Source organism: Gobio gobio (assembly GCF_949357685.1).
Source record: "Gobio gobio genome assembly, chromosome: 4".
Taxonomy (NCBI): Eukaryota; Metazoa; Chordata; class Actinopteri; order Cypriniformes; family Gobionidae; genus Gobio; species Gobio gobio.
In genome coordinates, this window is record NC_137100.1 from 48,841,892 (window position 1) to 48,867,471 (window position 25,580).

The 25,580-nt window shown below is 41.2% G+C and overlaps 1 protein-coding gene across 1 annotated transcript in view; it reads left to right on the forward strand.

The window, feature by feature from the left end:
* Positions 1–9,205, forward strand: part of LOC307124504 (histo-blood group ABO system transferase 2-like) — a gene marked incomplete at its 5' end in the record, with an annotated part of 29,959 nt that extends 20,754 nt beyond the window's left edge. Inside the window, 6 exons of the mRNA XM_079813736.1 lie at positions 6,571–6,600; positions 6,702–6,737; positions 6,916–6,960; positions 7,700–7,732; positions 7,830–7,964; positions 8,114–9,205. Of these exons, the coding sequence (XP_079669862.1) occupies positions 6,571–6,600; positions 6,702–6,737; positions 6,916–6,960; positions 7,700–7,732; positions 7,830–7,964; positions 8,114–8,804 (970 nt within the window). The 3' untranslated portion in view covers positions 8,805–9,205. The remainder of the gene's footprint in view (positions 1–6,570; positions 6,601–6,701; positions 6,738–6,915; positions 6,961–7,699; positions 7,733–7,829; positions 7,965–8,113) is intronic.
* Between the last annotated feature and the right edge of the window lie 16,375 nt (positions 9,206–25,580).

Consider the following 25,580-nt stretch of genomic DNA (forward strand, 5'->3'; position numbering starts at 1 on the left):
CATCCTCTCTGGTGCATATTTCAAGTATTTGGCCATGTATTCGTCTACTTTTGTTGTAGTTGTATCAAATGAGCTCAAGACAGCGTCTGATGAGGGGGAAAAAACAACAACAACAGATCAGTATTAGCAAACGCTAACCTAAATATTAAAATATTTAGCAAATATCAACTTTTGTGGCCAATGTTTCAAGTATATAAATATAATAAGTATTTATCAACATGCAAGGTCATTTATAATCATGTGCTGGAGCGAGCAACAAAATGCAGTTGGTAGTAACCAGTGCTGCCGGTAGAGTTAGTCTAGAACCCAGAATGGAGTATTATATATAATATTAGAGCATGCTCTGTAGAGTCATCCAACTAAAATAATTTATTTTGAATTATTATTCTGCTTACTATATTCAATTATTTAAAACATTGTTACAAAACTATTATGTTAAAGCAAACTCACCACAGATTATCTTGTAGAGACGGGTCTTCATGAAAGCAACCTTCCCACTTCTTCCTCTGAGGCTCATTATGGCCGTCATTGTATTGGTGATAGTTCTGCCATGGTAAAACAGATTTATATTAGAATATTATATTGCAGTCAAGTTCATTATGAAAATGTAGCAAAGAGTGAGTAAGTGGGTGTGTAGGGGGAATGCATCACAGTAAACATAAGCACTATAAACTAGGGGTGTAACGGGACACAAAACTGACTGTTCCGTACGTACCTCGGTTTTGAAGTCACGGTTCGGTACGGGTTCGGTACAGCAGTTTTACAAAATGGCTTATTTTTTATTAAACAGTGGTTTACTGAAAAATTTGTGTGTCTGTCATTAAATTAATTAAATTATAACTAAAAGTTTCTTAAAGATAATGCTGTAAACTATATAGGGAGCCCTTACTTGCACATTATTACTATAATATTAAAGGTTAACAACAGAGCCCAAACTATGAGTCTATATTCAGCTGATATTCATGTTTAGTTATAGGATAATCAACACTCAAATAACACAGTGTGCAAACATGTAAACTTCACATTCGGCAGTTTTTGCATTAACTCCTAAATAAAATTGTTTTTTCTCCAATTCGTTGTTGAAATATAATCTTAGTGACTGTCATTTTCATGACAGATTTATCTAAACATAGCATTAAATAATCAAGACGTTAAGTAGAATTATATATATATATATATATATATATATATATATATAAGCTAATATAGTTCATATATTTAGTGAAAGAGTTGATTTCTCTAGTGAATTAACAGCTGTGGGCTGAATCACTTCTGACTCTGAGGTAAATGATGCTACAGGACATTGTTTATAAGCTGTTTGACGTCTTTCCATGATTGAAACACTGATTGAGCGATTACACGACATATGATACGTTTCAGTAAGTGTTATCCTCTACATACCTTAAGATATTAATTCATGTTTATTCTTCTGGAAGAGAGGATTGCGTTGCATGCCGCGGGCGCTTGAATTGACACGCCTATACGGTGATCAGTCGACACATTAAAGAGCGTTAAAACGGCATTTAACGTTTGAATTTCGTGGAAAAAATGGACTGAATACTTAATATGTTTGTGTGGGAACTCGGATTGAAGTGTGTTCCGTGCTTAAAACAACCCGACTGTGAACTGTTAAAGATTGCATCCGTAACCGTTCGGCACGTGCACCGAACTGAAAGCCCTGTACCGAAACGGTTCGGTATGAATACGTGTACCGTTACAACCCTACTATAAACTAATGCAAAAAAGGAACAAAGTTACTTACGCAGCCATTGACATATTCACATGGTCTGCAGTATCAACGCCTCCCAATCTCTTCCGATGTTTACTCTGAAAAGGAGCAACAAGAAATTAAAAATATAACCAGAAAAAGTGGTCAGTGAAGTCCAGACCTCCACAAAGCAGGCACACGATGATATGAGTGGCAATGATCATTTTGCATTGCAGTTTTGTTTAAAGGTCCCATGGCATGGCATTTTTCTATTATTTTATAATGTTTCCTGAGGTGTACTTATATTGTTAGTATGATTTTTACATCATAAAATGTCATAATTTAGAAATAAAAGGCATTTTTTCAATACTGATGTTTGCCCTGTGGCTGAATGCCCTGTTACAAGAGGCGTGTCTGCTGTGAGACTTCAGTAAAAACGGCCACTGTTGTGATTGGCTGACAGGGGGGAGGGGGCGTGGTTTAACGAGGTCTACGAGGCACGAGCAGGCACCAGCTGCTGAGAGACGGATGGACCAGAGTTCACTTCACATCAGTTCTGTCAGTCTCAGATCAGTTGTAGTTACAGCATATACTTCAGGTTATTAGTCTATTTCTAGTCGGAGGGACTGTCACTCATGTCAGAAAGTTAGTAACTTTAGTAAATTATGGATCAGCGCTGACTGGAGACGCGAACCGTTTAGAACGATTCAGTCCGATTTGGTGAACTGGTTCGGTTCCCTAAAAAGAACCGGTTCAAATTCTCCCATTGGGACACCCTTCGTAGTGCCGCTATGACGCAATCGCACTTCAAATGCGGCCTTCGAAGTGCGCGCCCTTCACTTTGGGACACAGCTACAGAACAGCGGTTGGCGGTCTATGCACTACAGTTCTTCTCCGATCATGCCCAGCGAATGTCCCGTTGATGACAGGACTCAGTGCTGCCCTCCGATGTCTGGTAGAGCATAGAAAATTTTTTACCGCGCATGTGTCGAACGCGATCATCCGCGCGCATCCGTTGTGTAGTATACTTTGAAAGACGCGCGGACAGGGCTGCGGTAAGTGAAGTATACCCGGGCCTTTAGCTAGCACTAACGGCGGTTCGCGGTTAAACTAGTCTGCCCATACACACAATATTAATTAACACAATACGTATTAATATATGGGCCAGAGTCAGGCACACTCAAAATTTATTTAGTAATTTTTTATTCATAAAATGTGACTTTTGAGCTGTTACCCCCAAATACAGTCCGAGCCGAACCGGTCCAGGTCGTCAGAAGAATCTGCTAGCCTGACGATGACGACACAGACCCACTTCGCGCATGCGCAAGCTTAAGCGGGTGTTGTCTGGAACCGTCAGAGCCAATAGAATCCAGTTCTAGTCACCGCCTTTGTGTGATGGACAACCACCGTCCTCCAATCAAGCCACACGCCTTATTCATGTATCTACACTTTTTCAACAGTTAATTGATTAACATTGTTTGGATGTTGGAAAAACTTTATTTATTTACTTTTTTCTACTGATATATTTCAACAAAATGTTTAAAAGTCATGGTTGTAAAAAGTGTTGATTTGACGTACAAGTCAATTTTTTTTTATATAGTTCTATGTTGAATCCGTAGTGAGTTCACAACACCACTTCAACTAGTTGGTGTCCAACGTTGTTTTGACGTTGAATTAATGTTTTTTCATAAACGGACATTATTTCAACCACATTTAAACGTTTAATGTCGGTCGAATGCCAGCTGGGAAGGGAGCAAACTGGCCCAAAATCTCAAAATTGACCACTGCATGAAAAAAACGATGTTTTCACCTGCCGTGTCTCGCCTTAAACTGATGTGTGTTACTTTGTGGGTGTTTAGAGTTTGCACGCTACACTTTTGGTGGGTGACTGGGTGTAACTATAAATGCAGGGTTGCCAACTCACGCATTTGGCGTGAGACACACGCTTTCTCTGTCTCGCGGAGTCAATCCCAACTTAATGTCACGCCAAATTGCCAAACCTGCTTTTGATATTAAACAAAGTCTAAGCTTTTACATAGTGTTTTTTTTTTTAAGTTTTAAAGCGAAATTCAAACAATAAGTAGCGTTTTGGCGCTAATGTGGCATAACAGTTAAAGTCAGAGGCGTTGACGAAGTTGCGACATGCTTTCATCTCCCTGCGGCGCGCGCGGTCACGTGGTTCATGAGCTCTCAATACTTCTATCGCTGTGTCAATACATTTAAATGGCTTAAGCGGATACACAACAGCTTCACATACAGGTATTTGCAGCAAGATTTGGTAAACAGTACAGCATAGTGTGCATCGATAATTACGTCAACCATATTTACAGGATCATTTTATAATGGTGATGGAGATGCAACATTGTTAACATTAATGTTAATGTTTTTCTTGTATTTAGCCCTCAGGTATTCCTTACTAATGGGTCACACTCATACTCATTGATGGTCAAATGTGACCATACACCTTAACTATTTTTCAATTAAATAAATGTTCTATATTTTAATTCAATAATATTTATTGAATATTTTGAGGAGATCTTTTGTATTTGTGCAATAATTGTCAATTAATGACCACTTAAAATATTTTTCTTCTAATATTTGTATTATTTATATTGCAAGATATTGAGGTAGATTAGAGTTATTTTGTGGCTAGAAAAATAATAATTTTCATTTGTAATGCCATTACCCAGTAGGGGCCTTTATGGCTTTTTAATAAATATACATGTATCTAATCTAGTTGCTTAAAAAAGTATTGCAGTTTTGCATTTTAATAAATTTGTAGATATGATCAAACACTAGATTTGTCACATGCCTTTCCTGTCTCGTGTAGCACATGTGGTGTTTTTGTTATTTCTAGTTTATGTTGCCCCTTTGGGTTTTGTTTTGTATTTATGTTTATTTTTTTTAAATAAATCCTTTATTTCTGCACTTGAGTCCTCGCAGCAGTTTCTTCTTGTTTGGACGTGACAAAACGATCCGACCTTCAGAGGACTCAGCAGAATGGGCATCTTCCTATTCCCATCTCCCTGCCCTTCCGCTGCATCGAGGGAAGCACAACACAGCATACTCCTTTCCCTCCGGCAGGAGGGAACCAGCATAAAGGAGTTTTCTTACCGGTTCCTGTTTGCAGCAGAGGGGCTCAACATCAGTCAGGCAGAGCTCAAGGACATTTTTATTGGGAATGCTGGGGACGCTATCATTTTGGCAGTTTGTGGGGTATGTTTACAATCGTGATGGTGGAGGAGTGCCCTGGAGGGGTGGTGTTCCACCTCTTGGGCCTCCCCCATTTTTCCCCACAGACTGCCAACTCCCCAGTCCTTCGATGATCCCTTCGGGGAGAAGGAGGAGGAAGAACGGGGTCACCACATCCGCCACCTACCCGGAGGTCCGTGTTCCGGTGGTCCCTGTTCCGGTGGTCTCCGTTGCGGTGGTAACTGTTCCGGTGGTCCTGAGTCTGGACACGGCCTGGAGGGCTGTGATGGGATGTTTCGTGGTGGCAGTCCTGCGTGCTTGGGAGGAGCACGGCTTTCTCCAAAGCTCCGAAGGTGGTTCCTGTGATCCCAGTTCCGGTGGATCGTGTTCCGGTTGTCCCAGTTCCGGTGGATCTTGGTCCCAGTTCCGTTGGTCCCAATTCCGGTGGTGGATCGTGTTCCAGTGGTCCCAGTTCCGGTGGATCATGTTCCGGTGGATCGTGGACCCAGTTCCGGTGGTGGATCATGTTCCGGTGGTCGCTGCTGTGCCGGACGTGCCACCCAGGCTCCTGCCTCTGCCCGCGCCGCCCTGGCCGCCTGAACTCTGCGGGCCGCCTGAACTCTTTGTTTCCCCTGTCCCTCCCGTCCCTCCCTGGTCAGTCCCTCCTGGCCCTCCCGTCCTTCCCTGGTGGAGACAGACCAGTGAGGGACAGACCAGGGAGGGACGGGAGGGACAGGGGAAACAAAGAGTTCAGGCGGCCCGCAGAGTTCAGGCGGCCCGGGCGGCCTGCAGAGTTCAGGCGGCCAGGGCGGCGCGTTAGGTTGTGCCCCGCGCTCCCCTATTTTCTGTTTTTGCTCAGATTTTTCCCCCCTGGCAACTTTTTTATTTATTGTAAATTGTTTCTTTTTCTACTGTTTCTTGATACATTATATGTTATTGTTCTTTGAATAAAAAAATAAAAACACTACAGAAGAATTGTGTAAAACTCAGTAAACCTCGATATTATTACTTGTGACATTAGAACAAAATGTATGTACACATGTATACAACTAAATAAACGATCTCTTAAATATTTCCTAATTTCATTAAACATTTTCATTTAGTTTCGTGAATTTTTTTTATTAAAAATGGATCTTTATTTTCAATAAAAGGGCTCATTTTGTAAATATAAGCAACTAATTTGTACATGCAAACTGGGTGCCGGTGTGATGAGACATCATGCTCGGCTAGATTCGCCTCAAACTCGTGCATTTTCGGATGCAGAGCTGCGCGGAAAGTTACAAAAAATGCGCTGTACACCGCCACACGAAATGGGGTCTCGCGCTCTCAATGAGCACTACCGCCCAATCCGCGATGAAGTCATTTTTGCTGCAGGAACCTTCGCGCTCAAGCGAACCAAGCTTTATGGGCTCCATACTTTAGGGGCTCCATTGTAGTCCCCTATCCAGATCCTTGAATTTTCTGTGTTTCATTTTTGTGCTTTGTCTTAAATTGTGCATTAATTAATTTTCAAATATGATCCTTTAACCAAGGATTTCATTACTCTGCATTTTCTGTGTATATGACAAACATGAGAAATCTAAGTTGAGCTCTGAGAAGAGGACTAAACAGCTAAAACAGCAGCACATATTTACAAATGTCTCCTCATAAAGTTATGTCTTTCTTCACAGGCTCATTTACATAAGCACCAACCAGAACAGGTGAGTTTAGTACAGACATATCCACTACAAAATCATGGTGCATATGCAGATGTTGTCCTCTTGATTTGGCAAGATTGCATTGTTGTATTTTTTTCTTCCAGTTGCGGACCACAGATCATAGAACAAGTCTTCAGAATGTAAGTAATGTTGTAATGCATACATATACATCCGATCTTTCTCCTTAACACATACAAACACAAAAAACACATGCGCAATTTGTAATTATGTAGACTTACTGTATACAGTATGCTAATGTTTCAACACGCACACCATCATAATTCAAATGAGTAAGAGATTGATTCTGTTATTTATCAGGCCAGAAGAGAAGCTTAGGAACTTTGGATTGCGCTCATCTCCGGGGTCTGTAAAACTTTATTTCATATTCTCTGATTATACTTGGTATACTTAGTATACTTGGTATGGACACACAATCAAAAAAACATTTTTATGCAAGTTGTTTTACTTCCTATCTTGTTCAAGTACAAACTCTAATCCAATGAAAGTGAATTTGATCCATATTATTGAGGACTCAAACATTCTTGATTCATGGTTGTTTATTCTTGATTCATTCTTGATTCATGTTGCCCCCGGTCCCTCGAATATTCTGATCTATTATGACCTCCGAGCTGTAAAACTGCCAGAATAATAATAATAATACGCTGTTTGTTAATTGGCCAGAGGAGAACTGGCACCCCGACTGAGCCTGGTTTCTCCCAAGGTTTATTTTTCTCCATTAGGTCACCTAATGGGGTTTTGGTTTCCTTGCCACTGTTGCCTCTGGCTTGGCGTGCTCAGTTGGGGACACTAAATTTTTCAACTAAACATCGAAATACATCTAAATAATAAACTAAATTAACCATTTAAACTAAATTACTGATCAAATTATTGATCTAAAGCCCACACTGTCACTGTATGATACTTGAAATTTTTCCAGAATGGCTATACAGCTGAATAAAATTATGCTGCATTATTTTCATGTTTAACACTGTAAAGCTGCTTTGAAACAATCTACATTGTTAAAAGCGCTATATAAATAAAGTTGACTTGACTTGACTTGACTTTATGGTTCTGGTCAGATTAAATGTAATTTGTGTTACAGGTTTATGTACAACCAGCCCAGCGTGCTGGTAGGGTGAGTATTATTTTTTTAGTTTTAACTTGTTTTTGCCCATATCCACCCATGAATGGAATGATTACTGAGCTGTGTATGATTTGTGTTTTTAATACAGTCGGACAGACGTTGTATCTATGACACCATGGTTAGCCCCAATCATTTGGGAAGGAACCTTTGACCCAAAACTGATTGATTCTATCCACAAACATCATAATCTCACCATAGCGACCACTCTCTTCGCTTTGGGAAAGTGAGCTCCTCGTGATTCCTTTCATGTTTCAATATTTCTCATTTCTATCCCCTCCTCATGTATTTCTTTCTTTGTTTTTGAAAATAGAAATGAGTAAAGGATAAAGTGATAAACTAACCATGATACATCTCCCTGTGTCTGTTTGTTAGATACACACGTTTCCTAAAAGATTTTCTGGAGTCAGCGGAGGAGCATTACTTTGTTGGATTTCAAGTGCATTACTATTTGTTTACGGATCAACCAGAAGCAGTTCCTGAAGTAAAGATGGGTGAAAATCATCATTTGACAGTTCGGATTGTTCCGAGTATGGACCGATGGCAGGACATCAGTATGGGCAGGATGGAAATACTGGAAACATTAATGGAGAACGAACTGGCCAATAAAGCAGACTATATTTTCTGCCTGGACGTGGATACAAAGTTCTATGGCCGCTGGGGGGTGGAGACTTTGGGTCGTCTGGTCGGTGTGCTACATCCTTGGTTCTTTGATTATCCAAGGGATCAATTCACATATGAGCGTAGACAAGAGTCTCAAGCATTCATTCCAGCTGGGGAAGGTGACTATTATTACACTGCTGCTGCATTTGGTGGCTCATTGGCGGATGTACATCATCTCACCAAAACCTGCCGGAAACAGCTGAACATTGATGCGGCAAACTCCATTGAGGCGATATGGCACGAGGAGTCTCACTTGAACAAGTATTTCGTTTATAACAAACCTAGTAAAGTTCTCTCTCCTGAATATTTGTGGCGGGACATCAATATAAGTGTAGGCCAAGTGAAAATAATTCGCTTCTCTCACGTAGCTAAAAACAATGCAGAAGTTCGCCCAAACGTGTAGCAGCTGTTGCCAGCATTCAGCTGACATGTGTTCTCACAGGCCTACCGAAAGACATTGAGAATCTCAAGTCTTTCCACAAGTAATAGTGACATGAGGGAAGTTGACATCTGCCACCAAAATCACAGACAATTATGAGCCTAATGTTGGTATGTGGCACCAGGAACAAAATCTGCCAAAAAAATTTTTTTAAATATATATAAATATATTTTTAACATAAATAAACTTTTTGCTAGATTTATTTTTGAGCTAATAACATCAAAATTATATAATGGGTAAATGTACAGTGACAATTAACCATGCTGAATTTTGTTAAATAAAAGCGTTGAGAGTGAACGTATTTAATGTCAATAATTAAATGTTAATGTAATAAAGTTAATAATGTACAAAGTACATTGCAAAAATATGTGCAATGCAAAAAAATACATGTGTTCGAAAACCAAATTTTGTGTATGAATACTGACATTACTATGGGATCACGTGCCATTTTTTGAGGTTGATGAGGTTTTAGAAGTTACTAGAAAAATTCTGAATACATTTGCTTATTTGTTTTAAGAAAAGCATTTTTTTCTTATATATATATATATATATATATATATATATATATATATATATATATATATATATATATATACACACATAATTATATTGAAGCGGCGGTAGATTCCAGCATCTTTCACCTCAAATCTGCGACCAGGGTTAAGTACATAATAGATTTCGGATTGTATGGAGCTTGAGGCACATCTGACGAGATTCTAGATTTCTGACTAACTCCTTGACTTTAACTAAGTTGTTATGCAGCCGCATTCACTATAGGGGGCCAGAGGAGATACTATTAAAATAATATGGTATTATTTTATGGTACTGGTCATAACCTCTGGTTACTGTTTAAGTTGTTATATAGGCGACTGTAGGGGGCTACATGGGTACTTTTTAGCAATAGCAAGCATGGGTGGCATTGTTAAATCGCTTTAGCCATCACCTCTGGTTAATGATCAGACTGGTGAGTTTGTGATCGTGGGCCCACATAACGGCCGGTGCGACTGTGCAAGGACCCTGTGCGACTCTGAGAACCGAATGAATGCTTTCAATAAGAGTAAAGAGTTGAATTTAATAATCAAATATGTAGTTACATTTTTATACAAGAGACCAAATAACCAAACGACATTCTAACCTAAATTCCAGGTCATGATAAAATGGAGTCAGTTAAAAGTAAATTGGAATTAAATTACTTTGCCCCGCTGAAAAGAGAGAATGCGCAGAAACCTTAATCCGCTCATCGGAAGCCGTCATTGGGGCTATTGGGCAGCCCTTACACGTCTACCTTTATCAGGTTCTAAAACCTGGATGTCCCGGCCCTTGAGGTGCAGGTGCACATATGTGAACCAATCAGGCTTCAGTTTTCGGAGAAAACTGAGTTTTCCCATATGCGTCAAACATCGATGTAATGCTCGTTCCCGTTATCTCAGGGAACCAAGGTTACGTCAGTAACCAGAGCGTTAATTTCACTTCTAGGCTATTTGTATTTATATCTCATTTGAATATAATTTCTTGATATGAATATTGCTTAAAATAATACAAAGGTACAAAATCAATAATGTTAAACTGGATATGTGTATGCATGTGAACATAATATTCATACATATTTTCTCTTCTTGTTTGTAGTTTTACAAAAAAAATATTAAGAAGTTATGAAGACTGCTTTCCTTTGGTCCTTTAAGTTTACGTTTGTTTGTGTACAGGGGCTGTGCACATTAATAAACATGAATGTAAATGTGCCTGAATTAGCCCAAAGGGCTATTTTTCATCTGTAGACCCTTGAAAGGAATGTTAAAAAAGTCAACCTAAAAACAAGAACAGAGCATCATATATAACACACACAAAAGAGAAAAAGGAAAAAATTATCAAATAAAAGCACAGGTACATGATCCCACGTGAAAAAAATACATTAACAGAAAATGGTCAGTTAACTTTGGTCAATTTGTTAACAGAACCATCAGTAGAACGAACAATCATTGCTCATATTGGTTTTCCCATATATTATTTGTTACTCTGTTTAAATTGGGTTGAATACCAAGTTATACACTGAAAAAACAGGAAAACACATGTTGTCCAATTTACTTAATCGTATTATTTGTGATCTATGCAACAAATTTGTGTTTCTCTTCTAAACATGATTTCATTGCTTTCGATTCATGTAATTCTCTAAAATGTGCAATCTACTAGATTCAATTATTTGGGGTGAATGTGAACCAATTAAGTACTCGAAAATTATTTTTGCTGAAACTAGTTCCCAGCATGCTTTGCTTGGGACTTGACGAATAGAGTAAAATTGTTGAAAATTAAGTGTTATTTTATGTGTTTTTGGGCAAAATGAGAAAAAGGGGGAGACTTTATATTGTTTATTAGTGTTTAATGTTTAATTATGTTGGAATTATTCGAACCATTTAAATTACACTGGGTTAACATAGTGGAGAAGAGCCGAACGATTGCTTAGGCTGTGGACTGACTCAGCACATCATTAAAGAGCATTTTACACTTAGCACATATGATGTGCTATTTCTGGCAAATATAATAAAAGCTACTGAGAACGGCATAATAGATCAGTCAAGTGACAACAAAAATATAAAAAAAAAACATGTGTTTTGATTAATGAGGCAGGATCTCAAGCCCCCGTGTGCACCACTGTTGTTAAGGAGACATATTAAAATCATTGTGAGACTACTCAATTCGATTACTTAAAAATTAATTCCATTGTGTTGAAATTATGTGAACAAATTATGTTTGCTTAACTTAATTGATTCATGTGGAACCGATGTACATCATTAAATCATGTAAATCCAACAACCCATTTTTTTCAGTGTACTTAAATTCATAATCAAAGCCTCAATCAATATTCATCCTCCTATATAATTATTATGATTTTAATGATTATTTCCAGTTATGATTTTGATTAATCAATAGGACCAATGATTGTTTCTTCCTTTATATTTTCTAAAGTTTGTATTTGGTCTCCGAGTGGTGACTGAGGGTCTGTCCTGGGCGTGTGTGATGTTTCGCCAAAACACTTGATTTCAGAACATGTTGTCGTGTGTTTGTATTTTGAAGGCATCACACTCCTCTAACTCGACAGGAATGCAGTAACAGTGATTGCTCATTTAGCCCGGCTTCGAGAGATGAAATATGGATTTGTCTTTCATTTTATTTTATTTTATATTTCCTTTTACTGAAACCTTAAAGAATCAAGATGAATATGGTCTAAACTATTGTCTGTATCTCTCATTGAGAGAAAAGTACATGTTATCAGTGTTTTGGAAAACTTTCTCTGGTTTGGACCAGAGCTCAACCAACCAACCTTGGAGAGACTGTTTATCTGTGTATGTGCGCAGTATTCGGTATTAAAGATCAGTATTGGAGGTGGATTACGGGCATCCTAAAAGATGAGGGGCTTGTTGTTCTGGACAAGCTGGCGCCTGCTCTAGAATCTGGAAGTTCATTACGTGCCGAATGAAAGCGGGGTGAAAGCATCAACAAGTGATATCTGTACACGTGAATCTGATTAACTGACAATGTGTGGAAATTTACCATGACTGTCCATTTTCTCTGAGCCAATCAGAATCATTCAACTTGCAGTAATGACGTGGCTAGACCTTGAAAACAGTATAACTGTTCAGAAATTGTATGTACGATAGGCAGAGGCGGGTAGGCTGGTAGAGGGAGCGCGGCCTACAAACTCCTTGTGAGACTTGAAGCTGGCTTCTGCTGATGAAACTGCAAACTATTCTTCAGTAAAAAATTTCTTTAATTAATTACACTCCTGACTCTTGGTCTTCATTTTTCACTATTGGTCCTGGGTCCTAAGCTGTTACCCCAACAGCGGTAACAAAGAGTCAATGATTTCAGAATAAGTCAGAATGAAATCAAATGTAACTATTTATTATATTAGTCAGGTAAATGTATTATGCCAATTACATAATCAATTCAAAGATAATCAATACATAACATCAAATGCTCTGAAGTAAAGAGTAAAAGATGGATACCTGACAATTACATAACACTGAGTGTCTAGTAGACAGTGTCTAGAAGACACTCAGCATTACAGGCTGATCTGAGTAAAGGATTGCGCCCTGACCCTTCTGCAACATCCCTTAAATACTCAGACCAAGACAGAAACCACTTTCAAAAGTAAACATGAGTTCACAATGGGAATTAGCATTAATCAAGTCCTGTAGACCTGTAATTTACACCTTATTGAGGACAGGAGGTAAAGACCAATTGGCAGAACACACACCCACCACAATAAGCAAAATATCTCTAAACTCTTAACTTTTGTTACCTTTTGCTTTACTTCTGTGGAAATGAGACCTTTGTACCAGTTGCACTGAGATGTTTCAAATGATTCCAAACATATATAATACTGTATAGTACTTGTTCACAATAACCCAAGTCAAGTCAAGTCAACTTTATTTATGTAGCGCTTTTAACAATGCAGATTGTTTCAAAGCAGCTTCACAGTGTTAAACAGCAAAATAATGCAACAGAATTTTATTCAGCCGTATAGCCGTTCTGGAGAAAACGGTGATGTCATCAGCTCATTTAAATTATCATACAGTGACAATGTGGGCATTAGAACAGTAATTAGATCAGTAATTTAGTTTATATGGTTAATTTAGTTTAATAATTAGATTGATTTGGATATTTAGTTGAAAAATTTAGTGTCCCCAACTGAGCAAGCCAAGCTAGAGGCGACAGTGGCAAGGAAACCAAAACCCCATCAGGTGACCTAATGGAGAAAAATAAACCTTGGGAGAAACCAGGCTCAGTCGGGGCGCCAGTTCTCCTCTGGCCAATTAACAAAGAGCGTATGATTATTATTCTGGCAACTTTACAGGTCATGTAAGATCGGAATATTCGAAAGATCAGAGGCAGCAAGCCGGAGACGGGTTTATTGAGGATGATGTGTCGATTAAATAATTATTTAATAGGAATAATCGAAATATCAGAGTCATCATGCCGGAGACGGGTTTATTGTGGATGCCATATTGATAAAAAAATTATTAAATTGCAATATTCGAAAGATCGGAGTCATCCCGCTGGAGACGGGTTTATTGAGGATGCCGTATTGATGAAACAATTATTAAAGTGCAAAATTCGAAAGATCGGAGGCAACACGCCAGAGACGGGTTTATTGAGGATGACATATCGATTTAACAATTATTAAATTGTAATATTCGAACAATCAGAGTCATCACGCCGGAGACGGGTTTATTGAGGATGCCGTGTCGATGAGGCAATTTTAGGGGGAGTCTACTTGACATGGTCTCTGCAGACACTTCAGGGTCATGCGTTGGTCTTGTCTGGGCGCACGTCCAATATCTTATCTGGATACGGCCTGGATCCGGCTGACTGCAGTAAACCTCTGGATAAAACAGAGAGACTATCATTAGCGTAGATGCCATTCTTCTGATGATTTAACGAGTACATCAGGTGTAATGGGAAGTGTTCCCGGTTCCAGCTGACCTAGTTAATGCAGCCTAACAATAATTTAATTGAAAAAGTATTTTATGTGTATGCCATAGTAAAGAGATGTGTTTTTAGTCTAGATTTAAACTGACAGAGCGTGTCTGCTTCCTGTACAATGTTAGGAAGACTGTTCCAGAGTTTCGGAGCTAAATAGGAAAAGCATCGACCGCCTGCAGTTGATTTGGATATTCTCTGTATTATCAACTGGCCAGAATTTTGAGGCCGCAGTAGACGTGATGGAGTATAATGTGTTAAGAGCTCCGCTCAAGTACTTTAGAGCTAAACCATTTAGTTCTTTGTAAGTAACAAGCAAGATTTTAAAATGTATGCGATGTTTAATAGGGAGCTAGTGCAGTGTTGACAGAACCGGGCTAATATGGTCATACTTCCTGGTTCTAGTAATGCTGCGTTCACACCAAACGCGAATTGAGCGTCAAAATCGCGTCTACCGCGTCTAGTTTCACGCGCGTACATTTTGAATGCATTCGCGCGTCAGCAGAGAATTGGACGCGCGTAGAAATCGAGCGCTGGAAGCAAAATTGACGCGCGTTCAAGGCACTCCAGGAGAAATATGTCATAAAACACCACTCTGCCTCTTTTCATTTTCATTAAACATATATATTAAGCATTAATAGCCACACAAATGTGGTCCAGGCAACTCCTACATTATCTTCACTGCATGTATGTTTAAATATCCTTAAAATATAAAGTTATGAAACTTCTCTTTGCCCTCAGTCAAAACGATTTGGCAGACAACAAATTATATATTCATGAGAGCAAAGATCGCCCGTTAGATCCACACAAGACGAACCACTACAGGACATCAGAGCCAGCGGCAGACGCCAGAAGGACTGGCCGAGGAAAGGCTGCCTTCGCTGGGGTTATGAGCAGTGATTGCCCGGTGATAGCCTGGATCTCACAACTCCAAAAACACAAGATTATTTTTTTTAAATAGGCGCTCTCTTTATAAATAAACCACAGATTTGAGCTTTACACAACTACATTCCCACCTGAAAACGTCTTAAAACTACATTTTGTGACACAATAGTACTGTTTTTAATTTATGCAGGGTTTCTCATACACGTCACTTTACCACGTGACAGCAGCGAGCAGGCTCCTGATTGGTTAACGCGGCGCGAATTGACGCCAAAGTTCAAATTTTTCAACTCGGGCGTCAGACGCGAATTCGCTTCAAACGCGTGAATGCACAAAAGCACCATTCGCGTGTAACGCGCGTATCGCGCAAGACGCTCAATTCGCGTCCAATTCGCGCCATTCGCGCAAACTGGACGCGCGAATGAGGCGGATTCGCGTCATTCGCGCCGCGCGTAACGCGCCTTCCGCGCCGCGGGACCTCCAGACGCGCGTCAACGCGCCTTTCCATTGACTTAACATTGAAATCACTCGCGCCAGACGCTCAATTCGCGTTTGGTGTGAACGCAGCATTAGAACTCGAGCTGCTGCGTTTTGGACCAGCTGGAGTTTGTTTATTAAGCAAGCAGGGAAACCACCCAGTAGAGCAATACAATAATCTTGTCATGATCCTGTCACTCCCTCTCTTTCCCCCTCTGCTGGTCATTCTCACACTCACGCTCCCCTCCGGGCACTTGCACGCATACACTTAGTCTCAGCTGTTCCTCGTTACTACTGCTAGACTCATTCATTCCACACCTGTCCCTCCTTTCCCCTCTGATTAGAGTCTCTATTTCTAGTCCTTGTCTATCCTTGGTTCTCTGCCAGATTATTAATTCTGTTTGCAGATGTGTCGCCTCCTTATCATCCTCTCGTATCTTGTCTCGTCCTGTCTGGTTCACGCTATCGAACCGATCTAACCAACTACAGGTGCTTATGTTAAGTCTATGCTCTACCCAGCTCGCCTGCCGTTGAATGCTGTGACCAGGACTCTCAGTGGGCACCACTATCTACGGCCATCAGCCAGTCTCCTTTGTTCTATTCTACGGACCGATCATCCACCCGGGTCTACCGCCTGTTTTGCATTTGTTTGAGAAAGACTTTGTTTGACGGCTCAGTGGCCGACTTGCTAATTCTCTAATAAAAGACTGTTAACTTGCCTTCGCCTTTGGATCCTTTCTCTCACCTCCTGACAAATCTAGCCTTGAGGTCATGAATGCATGAACTAACTGTTCAGCATTTTGCATTGAGAGCATGTGCTGTAATTTAGATATATTTTTAAGATGGTAGAATGCAGTTTTACAGATGCTAGAAACGTGGCTTTCAAACGAAAGATTGGTATCAAAGAGCACAACCAGGTTCCTCACTGATGATGAGGACTTGACAGAGCAGCCATCAAGTGTTAGACAGTATTCTAGGTTACTACTTGTGGAGCTTTTTTGTCCAATAATTAAAAAATAATTTTTTTTCTGAATTGAGTTGCAGGAAATGACTGGTCATCCAATGTTTTATATCAGCTATGCATTCCGTTAATCTTGTGAATTGGTAAGTTTTGTCAGGGCGTGAAGAAATATAGAGCTGAGTATCGTCAGCATAACAATGAAAACTAACGCCATGCTTCCTAATTATATCTCCCAGTGGTAGCATGTACAGGGTGAAGGGCAAAGGTCCTAGCACTGAGCCCTGCGATACTCCATACTGAACTTGTGATCGGTGTGACATCTCTTCATTTACTGCTAAAAACTGATAACGGTCACATAGGTATGATTTAAACCATACCAATGCAATTCCAATGATGCCTACATCATTTTTGAGTCTATTCAAAATAATGTTGTGGTCGATAGTATCGAATGCAGCGCAAAGATCGAGTAGCACTAATAGAGAGATACAGCCACGATCGGATGATAAGAGTAAATCATTTGTAACTCTGATGAGAGCAGTCTCAGTACTATGATACGGTCTAAATCCTGACTGGAAATCCTCACAGATACCATTTCTTTCTAAAAAGGAACATAATTGTGAAGACACTGCCTTTTCAAGTATTTTTGACAGAAAGGGTAGATTTGAGATTGGCCTGTAATTGACTAATTCTGTAGGATCAAGTTGCGTTTTTTTAATAAGTGGTATATTAATAGCCAACTTAAAAGTTTTCGATACATATCCTAATGACAAAGATGAATTAATGATATTAAGAAGAGGATCTTTGACCTCTGGTAGCATCTCTTTTAATAGCCTAGTCGGTACAGGGTCGAGCATACATGTTGTTGATTTTGATGATTTAACGAGTTTAGCCAATTCTTCTTCTCCTATAGCAGTGAATGAGTGTAATTTTTCCTCAGTGACACTACAATGCTCTGTCTGATGTGATACTGTATTAGACGGCTACATGGTTAAAATTTTCTTCCTAATATTATCAATCTTACGTGTAAAGAAGTTCATAAAGTCATTACTGCTGTGCTGTTTACAAACATCAGAGGTTGAAGCTTTATTTTTGGTTAATTTAGCTACTGTATCAAATAAATACCTCGGGTTGTGTTTGTTTTCTTCCAAGAGAGTCGAGAAATAAGCAGATCTAGCAGTTTTTACGGCCTTTCTGTATGCCATCGTGCACTCTTTCCACGAATTGCGAAAGACCTCTAGTTTTGTTTTCTTCCAGCTGCGCTCCATTTTTCTGGCTGCTGTTTTAAGGGCCCTGGTGTGCACGTTGTACCACGGTGTTGAACTATTTTCTTTAATCTTCTTTAAGCGCAGGGGAGCAACTGTGTCTAAAGTACTGGAAAAGAGAGAGTCAATAGTTTCTGTTGCAACATCAAGTTCTTCTAAGCTATCTGGGATGCTGAGGAGATGATACTGATGAGGAAGATTATTTAAAAAGCAATCTTTAGTGGCGGCAGTGATTGTCCTGCCATTTTTGAAACGAGGGGGCGGCTTTTCAACCTTAGCTAAATTAAGTATACATGATACTAGGTAATGATCTGAGATGTCATCGCTCTGCTGCAGAATTTCAACGGTATCAACATTTATTCCATGTGACAATATTAGGTCTAAAGTATGATTATGGCGATGAGTGGGTCCTAACACGTGTTGCCTAACTCCAATAGAGTTTAGAATGTCTTTAAATGCTAATCCCAATGCGTCTTTTTCGTTGTCTACACGGATATTAAAATCACCAACAATTAGTAATATATCTACGGCCAGTACTAACTCTGATAGAAAATCAGCAAATTCTTTGATAAAGTCTGTATTGTGCCCTGGTGGCCTGTATAAAGTAGCTAACACAAATGTTAAACGGGTTTTATCATGTACACTACATAACGTTACATAAAGCACTATATATTATATTATTTATAGGAATTATATTTAAAACTAGACTTCTGAGTAATACTGAAGATATTATTATAAAAAACTAAAGGGGCAACCAGGGGATTTAGGCTGGCGATTTTTCTCTGGACCCTTTTTCCAGATGTCCGGCTGATCTGTGATTTTGATTGGCATTTGGTGCCATCAGGGTTTATTCTCAGAATGAACCTGCAAGCACAAGAAAAAAGACATTTATCAAACCAATGCTTTCCCAACAGTCATAACATGGTGCTGTATGCACTTTGATGTTAATAAAAGCAATATGTACTATATAAATAAATAATTAATTGTACAGTGTAGAGAGATTATAATGGAACTTTGCGAGATTGCAATTAAAACGAGGGACACATTTTTAGTGATTATAAAGGGACAGCTCTTTGCGTGCTTTCTGCCATGCCAACTCAAACATCCAGTAGCCTACGCTTGATTTTCTGTTAAAATTAACAGTGGTTTGTGAATGAAGATAATTTATCGGGAAACACTTATGTGATTCAGTACGGTGACCGGGAGGGGACATGTTCGCTTCACTTAGTTTTGTCGTGGCCACAACATATAAACTCGTGGGAACGTGATAATATGTGGTTGCCACGATATAATAATTCGTGGGAATGTCATATTAAGTCGTGTGAACGTGATAATTAATCGTGGCCACGAGATAATTTTGTTGAGTTGACGACATCATGATGTCGTGGCCTCAACTTCATATTTTGAGAGAACGACATCTATTTCTCATGGCCACGAGTTATGTTTCAGATTTCAAATTACGTCTATTTTTTTACAAAATTCCAAAACATATACTGTTTTGGCGCTGTGGCGTGATATCGCTCTGCCGCAGATCAGCTCAAGAGAAGCGGCAGTGCGGAGCAAACATGAACGGATCTTCTCTTCGGCCTTATACCAGTAACAGCACGAAATAAACACGAATAAGCTTCTGAAAGTGTGTTAAAAGATACAGTACAACTTACCGAAATCTGTATCATGTCACATAGAATAGCTCAATCAGTGTTTCAACCGCAGAAAGATGTAAGTAAAACGGCTTGTAAATGTTATGTAACGTCACATTTTCCTCAGAAAAACCATATCCAGTGTCCATAAACTCGTTAGTCAGCTAGAAAATGTACAATAATTTTACGATGCGACGACAATAGTTTTTGTGCGCAAAAAATAACACCTTTATCCAAATTGTTCTTGTCTTCCATGTGTGCCTCCACGACGCATGAGAATATGACGCAGATCCGGCGTTCGGACACATGACCCAGAAGCGATTTGTTTACAGGCAGAGGAAGACGCGCGTGTGTAAGCTGTTGAATTCTACATTGATCGTGCTTTAGGTCTCGGCGTAGTTCTCAAAATGGGGCTTATGTGTGCATTTCATGGTTTCCCGAAACCCGGCGCTACGTCATATTCTCACGCATGCGTCGTGGAGGCATACACGGAAGACAAGAACAAGTTGGATAAAGGTGTTATTTTGTTTTGTTTTTTGCGCACAAAAATTATTGTCATCGCATCGTAAAATGATTGTAGAGTCACTGTGGTGAGATGGACTTTGTAACAACGTTTTAAGTGCCTTTTATGGGTCTTGGGAGTATTAATGTACTGAATGCCAATGGAGGCCTATCTGAAGCCTTTCTCAGCCATCAGCTTTCAACTAAAATATCTTCATTTGTGTTCCAAATATGAACGGTCTTACGGGTGTCGAACGACATGAGGGTGAGTAATTAATGACAGAATTTTCATTTTTGGGTGAACTAACCCTTTAAGAAAATGTTCCATGTATTATACCTGATACATATCCATAATAATCTGTGTTGACGCAAGAGCAGACGTTCAGCTCGTGTGTCGGTCTGCTGGTAGATGTTGGACTTGGCCAACTTTAATCACAGCATATCAATTAAAAAAAGCATTTTAATAGACTTACCAAGTGCAATCAGTCTTGGGGTACTGGGCAGAGAGAGGCTTCCCTCTACATCTACTGGAGTTGCAGTGACCTAAAAGTAGAGCAATTAACAAAAGGTTGGGAGAAATTAATTTCATATATAGAGAACATACTTGCATCTTGTTTTAAAATACTTCTCAATGTGCTCTCCAATCAAGTTTATGCTTATATGTCACTTTGTCATATCTTATGATACAACCCCTTGACTAACCAAGTATGTCTGCCTATCTTGCAAAATAGAAGTTTGATGATAAATGATTATGAAAATGAAATTGAACTTCAAATGCATGACACATAAATACAAAAACTGTAATAGTAATTTAGAAATGTCTTGTTTAAGAAACTATGACACTAATTACAATCAGTATTCTCTAGAATCAGCTGTTCAAATAGCATTAATACATACATCAGCAAGAAGAAAGAAAACAAGCTATACAAATTGGGAGAATCTCATGGAATGTATACCAAAATGAGTGTTGGCGTGCATATGGTACGCCGTTTTTCGTGTGCATATGATACGCACCTTATGGCGTATAATACGTAAGAACCCCCCACCCTACCCAAAAGCGTATCATATGCACGCGAAAAACTGTGTAGCATATGCACGCCAACACTCATTTGGCGTATACATTCCATGAGATTGCACACTCATACTATTGATACGCATTGTCATGAGATCGTGTTGTTTTTGTATGTGTGCTTACGATGCATATGTGACTTTAGTGCAAACAGAGTCTGAAAACTACAAGGACAAGTCGGCAAACCACAGTTGAACCTAAAATTAGCCAGGTTCCTATGTATTATGATATGATGGTAAAATCTGCAATGCGTTCGCACAGATAACGTTTCGGTTACTAACGTAACCTCGGTTCCCTAAGATGAGGGAACGAGTATTGCGTTTTGCTAAAACGCTATGGGGGAATTCCTTTCCTCGAGATATTGAAGCAAATTTTTATCCAAAAATACCATGTACACGCAGTGCAGCTGCACAACTCTCAGCAGGAAGCAGCTGCGTGCTGATTGGCTGTGCCGCTGCAACTGCAGCAACCTATGGCGAGACCGTAGGGCGGGACGGACCAATTAGGTCCTTCCAAATTCCCGCCACAAGGGGCAACAGAATTTGCATAGCCAAGGGTATATAAGACCCACTCTCGCAAGGTTAGTCAGGTTAATCGACTGAAGCGACTCCTGAGCAAGTGAGCAAGCACGGCAAGCAAAATGCAATACTCGTTCCCTCATCTTAGGGAACCGAGGTTTCGTTAGTAACTGAAACGTTCCCTTACGAGAGTACTCTCGTATTGCGTTTTGCTAAAACGCTATGGGGGACCAATGCAAAACGCCGTGCTTGCTTAACGGCTCTAAAGCCGACGACACCAAACCCAGGCCAACCTAGGTGAGCCCGTGAGCCCACGAAGAGGCCATGCCTCTAGTAGAATGGGCTTTAATGCCTAAAGGGCAGCTGAGATCTTTAGACTCATAAGCCAGCGAGATAGCATCTACTATCCATCGTGACAAGGTCTGCTTTGTAACCGCGCACCCTCGGGTGCGGCCGCCAAAGCATACAAAGAGCTGTTCAGTTGCCTAAGCAGCGGAACGCTCTATGTATATCCTCAGCGCTCTGACAGGACAGAGCAAATTAGCATCTTCTTCATCTATCGGTGATGAAAGTGTTGAGAGTGAAATGACCTGTGCTCTGAACGGAGTTGAAAGCACTTAGGTACATATCTATGTCTTGGTTTGAGGACGACTTGAAGTCGTTTGGCCCAATTCCAGACACGAAGGCGCTCACAGAGAGCGCGTGCAGATCACCCACTCGCTTAACTGACGATCGCCAGCAGAAAATCGGTCTTTAGTGACAGGAGCTTAAAGCTCACCGAATGCAGAGGCTCAAGTGCAGAGCTCTTCATGACATCCAAGACACTGGACAAGTCCCATATAGGGACTGAAGAGGGGGCGAGGTGGGTGAAGCCTTCTAGCCCCTTTAAGGAAGCGAACAATGTTAGTCCGTTCACTTGAATGTGATACGCTGCTATAGCAGCCACATAATTTTGAGCGTGGAGGGGGAACGACCAGCGTCCAGAAGCTCTTGTAAAATGTAAGCACTTCTGACACTTCACAATCATGTGGGGTCAGACTTCGCGCTTTACACCAGTCCGAAAAGACTGACCATTTGTCTGAATAGAGCCGCCTGGTTGCGGGGGCTCTAGCTTCAGTAATGGTATTCAATAAATTTTCAGAGAGGTTCTCATGTACCCGCTGATGGGCCAGACATGAAGCGCCCATCGATCGGGACGGGGATGCCAGATCTGCCGTCCCGCCTGCATGAGGAGGTCTCTCCTCAGCGGGACCGGCCACGAATCTGTATCCGACATCTGACTCAGTAGTGAGAACCAAGGTTGATTTCTCCAAAGCGGGGCTATTAAAGCACAGCGCATCTGCTCTCCCTAATCCTCTCTATGACTTGAGGTAACATTGAGATTGGGGAAAAAGCATAAAGAAGAAGGTTGGGCCATTCGTGGGCCAACGCATCCTTGTGCTTGGAGAATTATATTCGGCATTGAGCATAGTCTTGTGAGGCGAAAAGATCCACTTTTGCCTCTCCAAGAACTGCCCCAATTGTCTGAATTGCACCTGGACAGCATGTCCGGACCCAAATTCAGAATGCCTGGCACATGAGTCACTCTCAGCGTATTGTGCTCTGCCCATATTAGGACTTCTTACGCCATTGTGTGCAGATCGATAATTTTCAGACCGCCTTGGCGATTTATATAGGCTACCACCGACCTGCTGTCCGTTCGGACCAGGGCATGGTGGTGCTTTATGTACGGAAGGAAAGCTCTTAGCGATAGCGTGACCGCTTTCATCTCTAGACAGTTTATGTAAAGGCTCCTCTCCGAGTCTGACCAGAGACCGGAGACTGGCCTGCCCTCGTGAAGGGCTCCCCAACCTAGGTTGGATGCATCTGCCGAGATAACTTTCCACTTCGTAACAGTGCCCAAACTCACGCCCGTCTGGTACCAGACGGGATTTTTCCAAGGAGCCAGAGCCAACACACAGCTGTGGTCTACCTTGATTTGCAATCGGCCCGAGAGCCATGCGTGAGCTGGAACGCGGCGATTCAGCCAGTGCTGTAGGGGGCGCATGTGCAATAGACCCAGTCTGAGAACTAGTGCCGCCGAGGCCATGAGACCCAGCATCCTCTGAAAGTGTTTGAGAGGAATGTGTGCACCGGACCTGAGGGAAACCGCTCGGTTCTGAACAGAGAGCGCGCGCTGTGACGTCAGTCGCACGCTCATCTGCAGTGATCTCCAATACTGTTCCCAGAAACGAAACTTTCTGTGTGGGAGACAATAAACTCTTTGCCACGTTGATTCTGAGTTCCAAGCATTCTAAATGGTTGAGAAGCCAAGATCTGTGGTTTAACAACTGTATCTCTGACTGAGCTATTCTGAGCCAGTCGTCGAGATAATTGAGAATTCTCATTCCCCGAAGCCTCAGCGGGGTTAGCGCCGCTTCCATGCACTTCGTGCGGGGAGTCAGAGATAGACCAAAAAGGTAGCACCTTGTATTGGTAAACTTTCCCCTCGAAGGCGAATCTCAAGAATGGCCTGTAATGAGGGGCTATTTGTATGTGGAAAAAGGCATCCTTTAGATCCACAGTGAAAACCCAATCACCCGGGCGGATGTGCGCGAGGATTTGTTTCATTCTCAACATTCTGAACGGGCACTTCATAAGGGCTTTGTTCAGATGTCTGAAATCTAGAATGGCCTGAGACCACCACCCTTCTTTTGGCACAAGGAAGTAGCGACTGTAAAAGCCTGACTCGCTCTGTGAGGGGTGCACGGTTTCCACCGCTCCCTTAATTTAACAGTTTGATATTTCGGTTCGAAGCACGTGACTCATGTCGCTTCTCACCGCTGTCTCTACTCACCGCAGTCTGTGAGCGAACTGTAGCGAGTAACCTTGTTATCGAAGCCAAGGGTTGAATTAATTTGTGGGGCGGGTCACTGAATAACAGGGACCTGTTAGCCCGGATGCATTGTGCTAGTAGCACTGTGAGAGGCGGCATGCACTGAATGGTGACGCACGCCTTATTGGGTCGCTTTGGAAGTGGCGCTTACCAAGGGGATTGTGTTTGTGTACAGAAGAGCACGTTGCTCACGGGCTCATAAATAGTAAATAGGGAAATAGTGTTCCCAGCCGCCTGAGTGCAGGGGGCCGAAGAACGCAGAATAGCGGCGAACGCTTTGTGTCGCCGGGGAAATGGTGCATGTGTACAGGCGAGCGCGTTTGTTTGCGGGCTCGTCGATTGTAGGAATAATGTTTCCAGCCGCCTGAGTGCAGGGAGCTGGGGAACATAGGGAAGTGCTTGAGTGTAGGGGTACAACTTTGATGTTGGCACACTGCCTACAGATGAACTCGTAACACTGTGTTTAGATAGTGTTACTGTAAAGTGGACGCATTCTTGCGGATTAGTCCACGTGCACGTTAGCGGCAGGGCTAAAGGATAGCGCGTGCTCTGCAGGCGCGGGTCTACCTAGCCACTAGAAAAGCTCTGATTCATTGTAAATAATGTGTGGTGGCGTGCACTGAATAATGGGCGCCACTACATTAGAGTATTCGCGGCGTACGCCAGCGAGCGAATTCACAGAGGTAAACGCATAACAGCGTCAATGTGCAACTGAGCATGTTTGGCCACAGGATAGTTATTGCAATGTTACATCTCCAGTCACCTGAACTAAGGGAACTGGGAGAATATCAGGTTTATTGAGTGATTTGTGGCACTGAATTAACAGTGCTTATGCAGGAGTGCACACTATGTAGTGGACACATTACCTACAGTGTTGAACCACTCCAGCCGCCTGAATAGGGGAACTGGGAGAAGTGATATTTGAGGGAAAAAAGGCGCAAGCTTGGCAGCCATTTTATGACATCGTTATGCTCTAGACGGAGAGCACGTGTTATGACGCGCTCTAGTCAGCGAACGCGCTGTGCAGAGTGCGCGCGGCTGCCATATAAGGCTGTTTACCTTTGGCAGCAAGCGCGC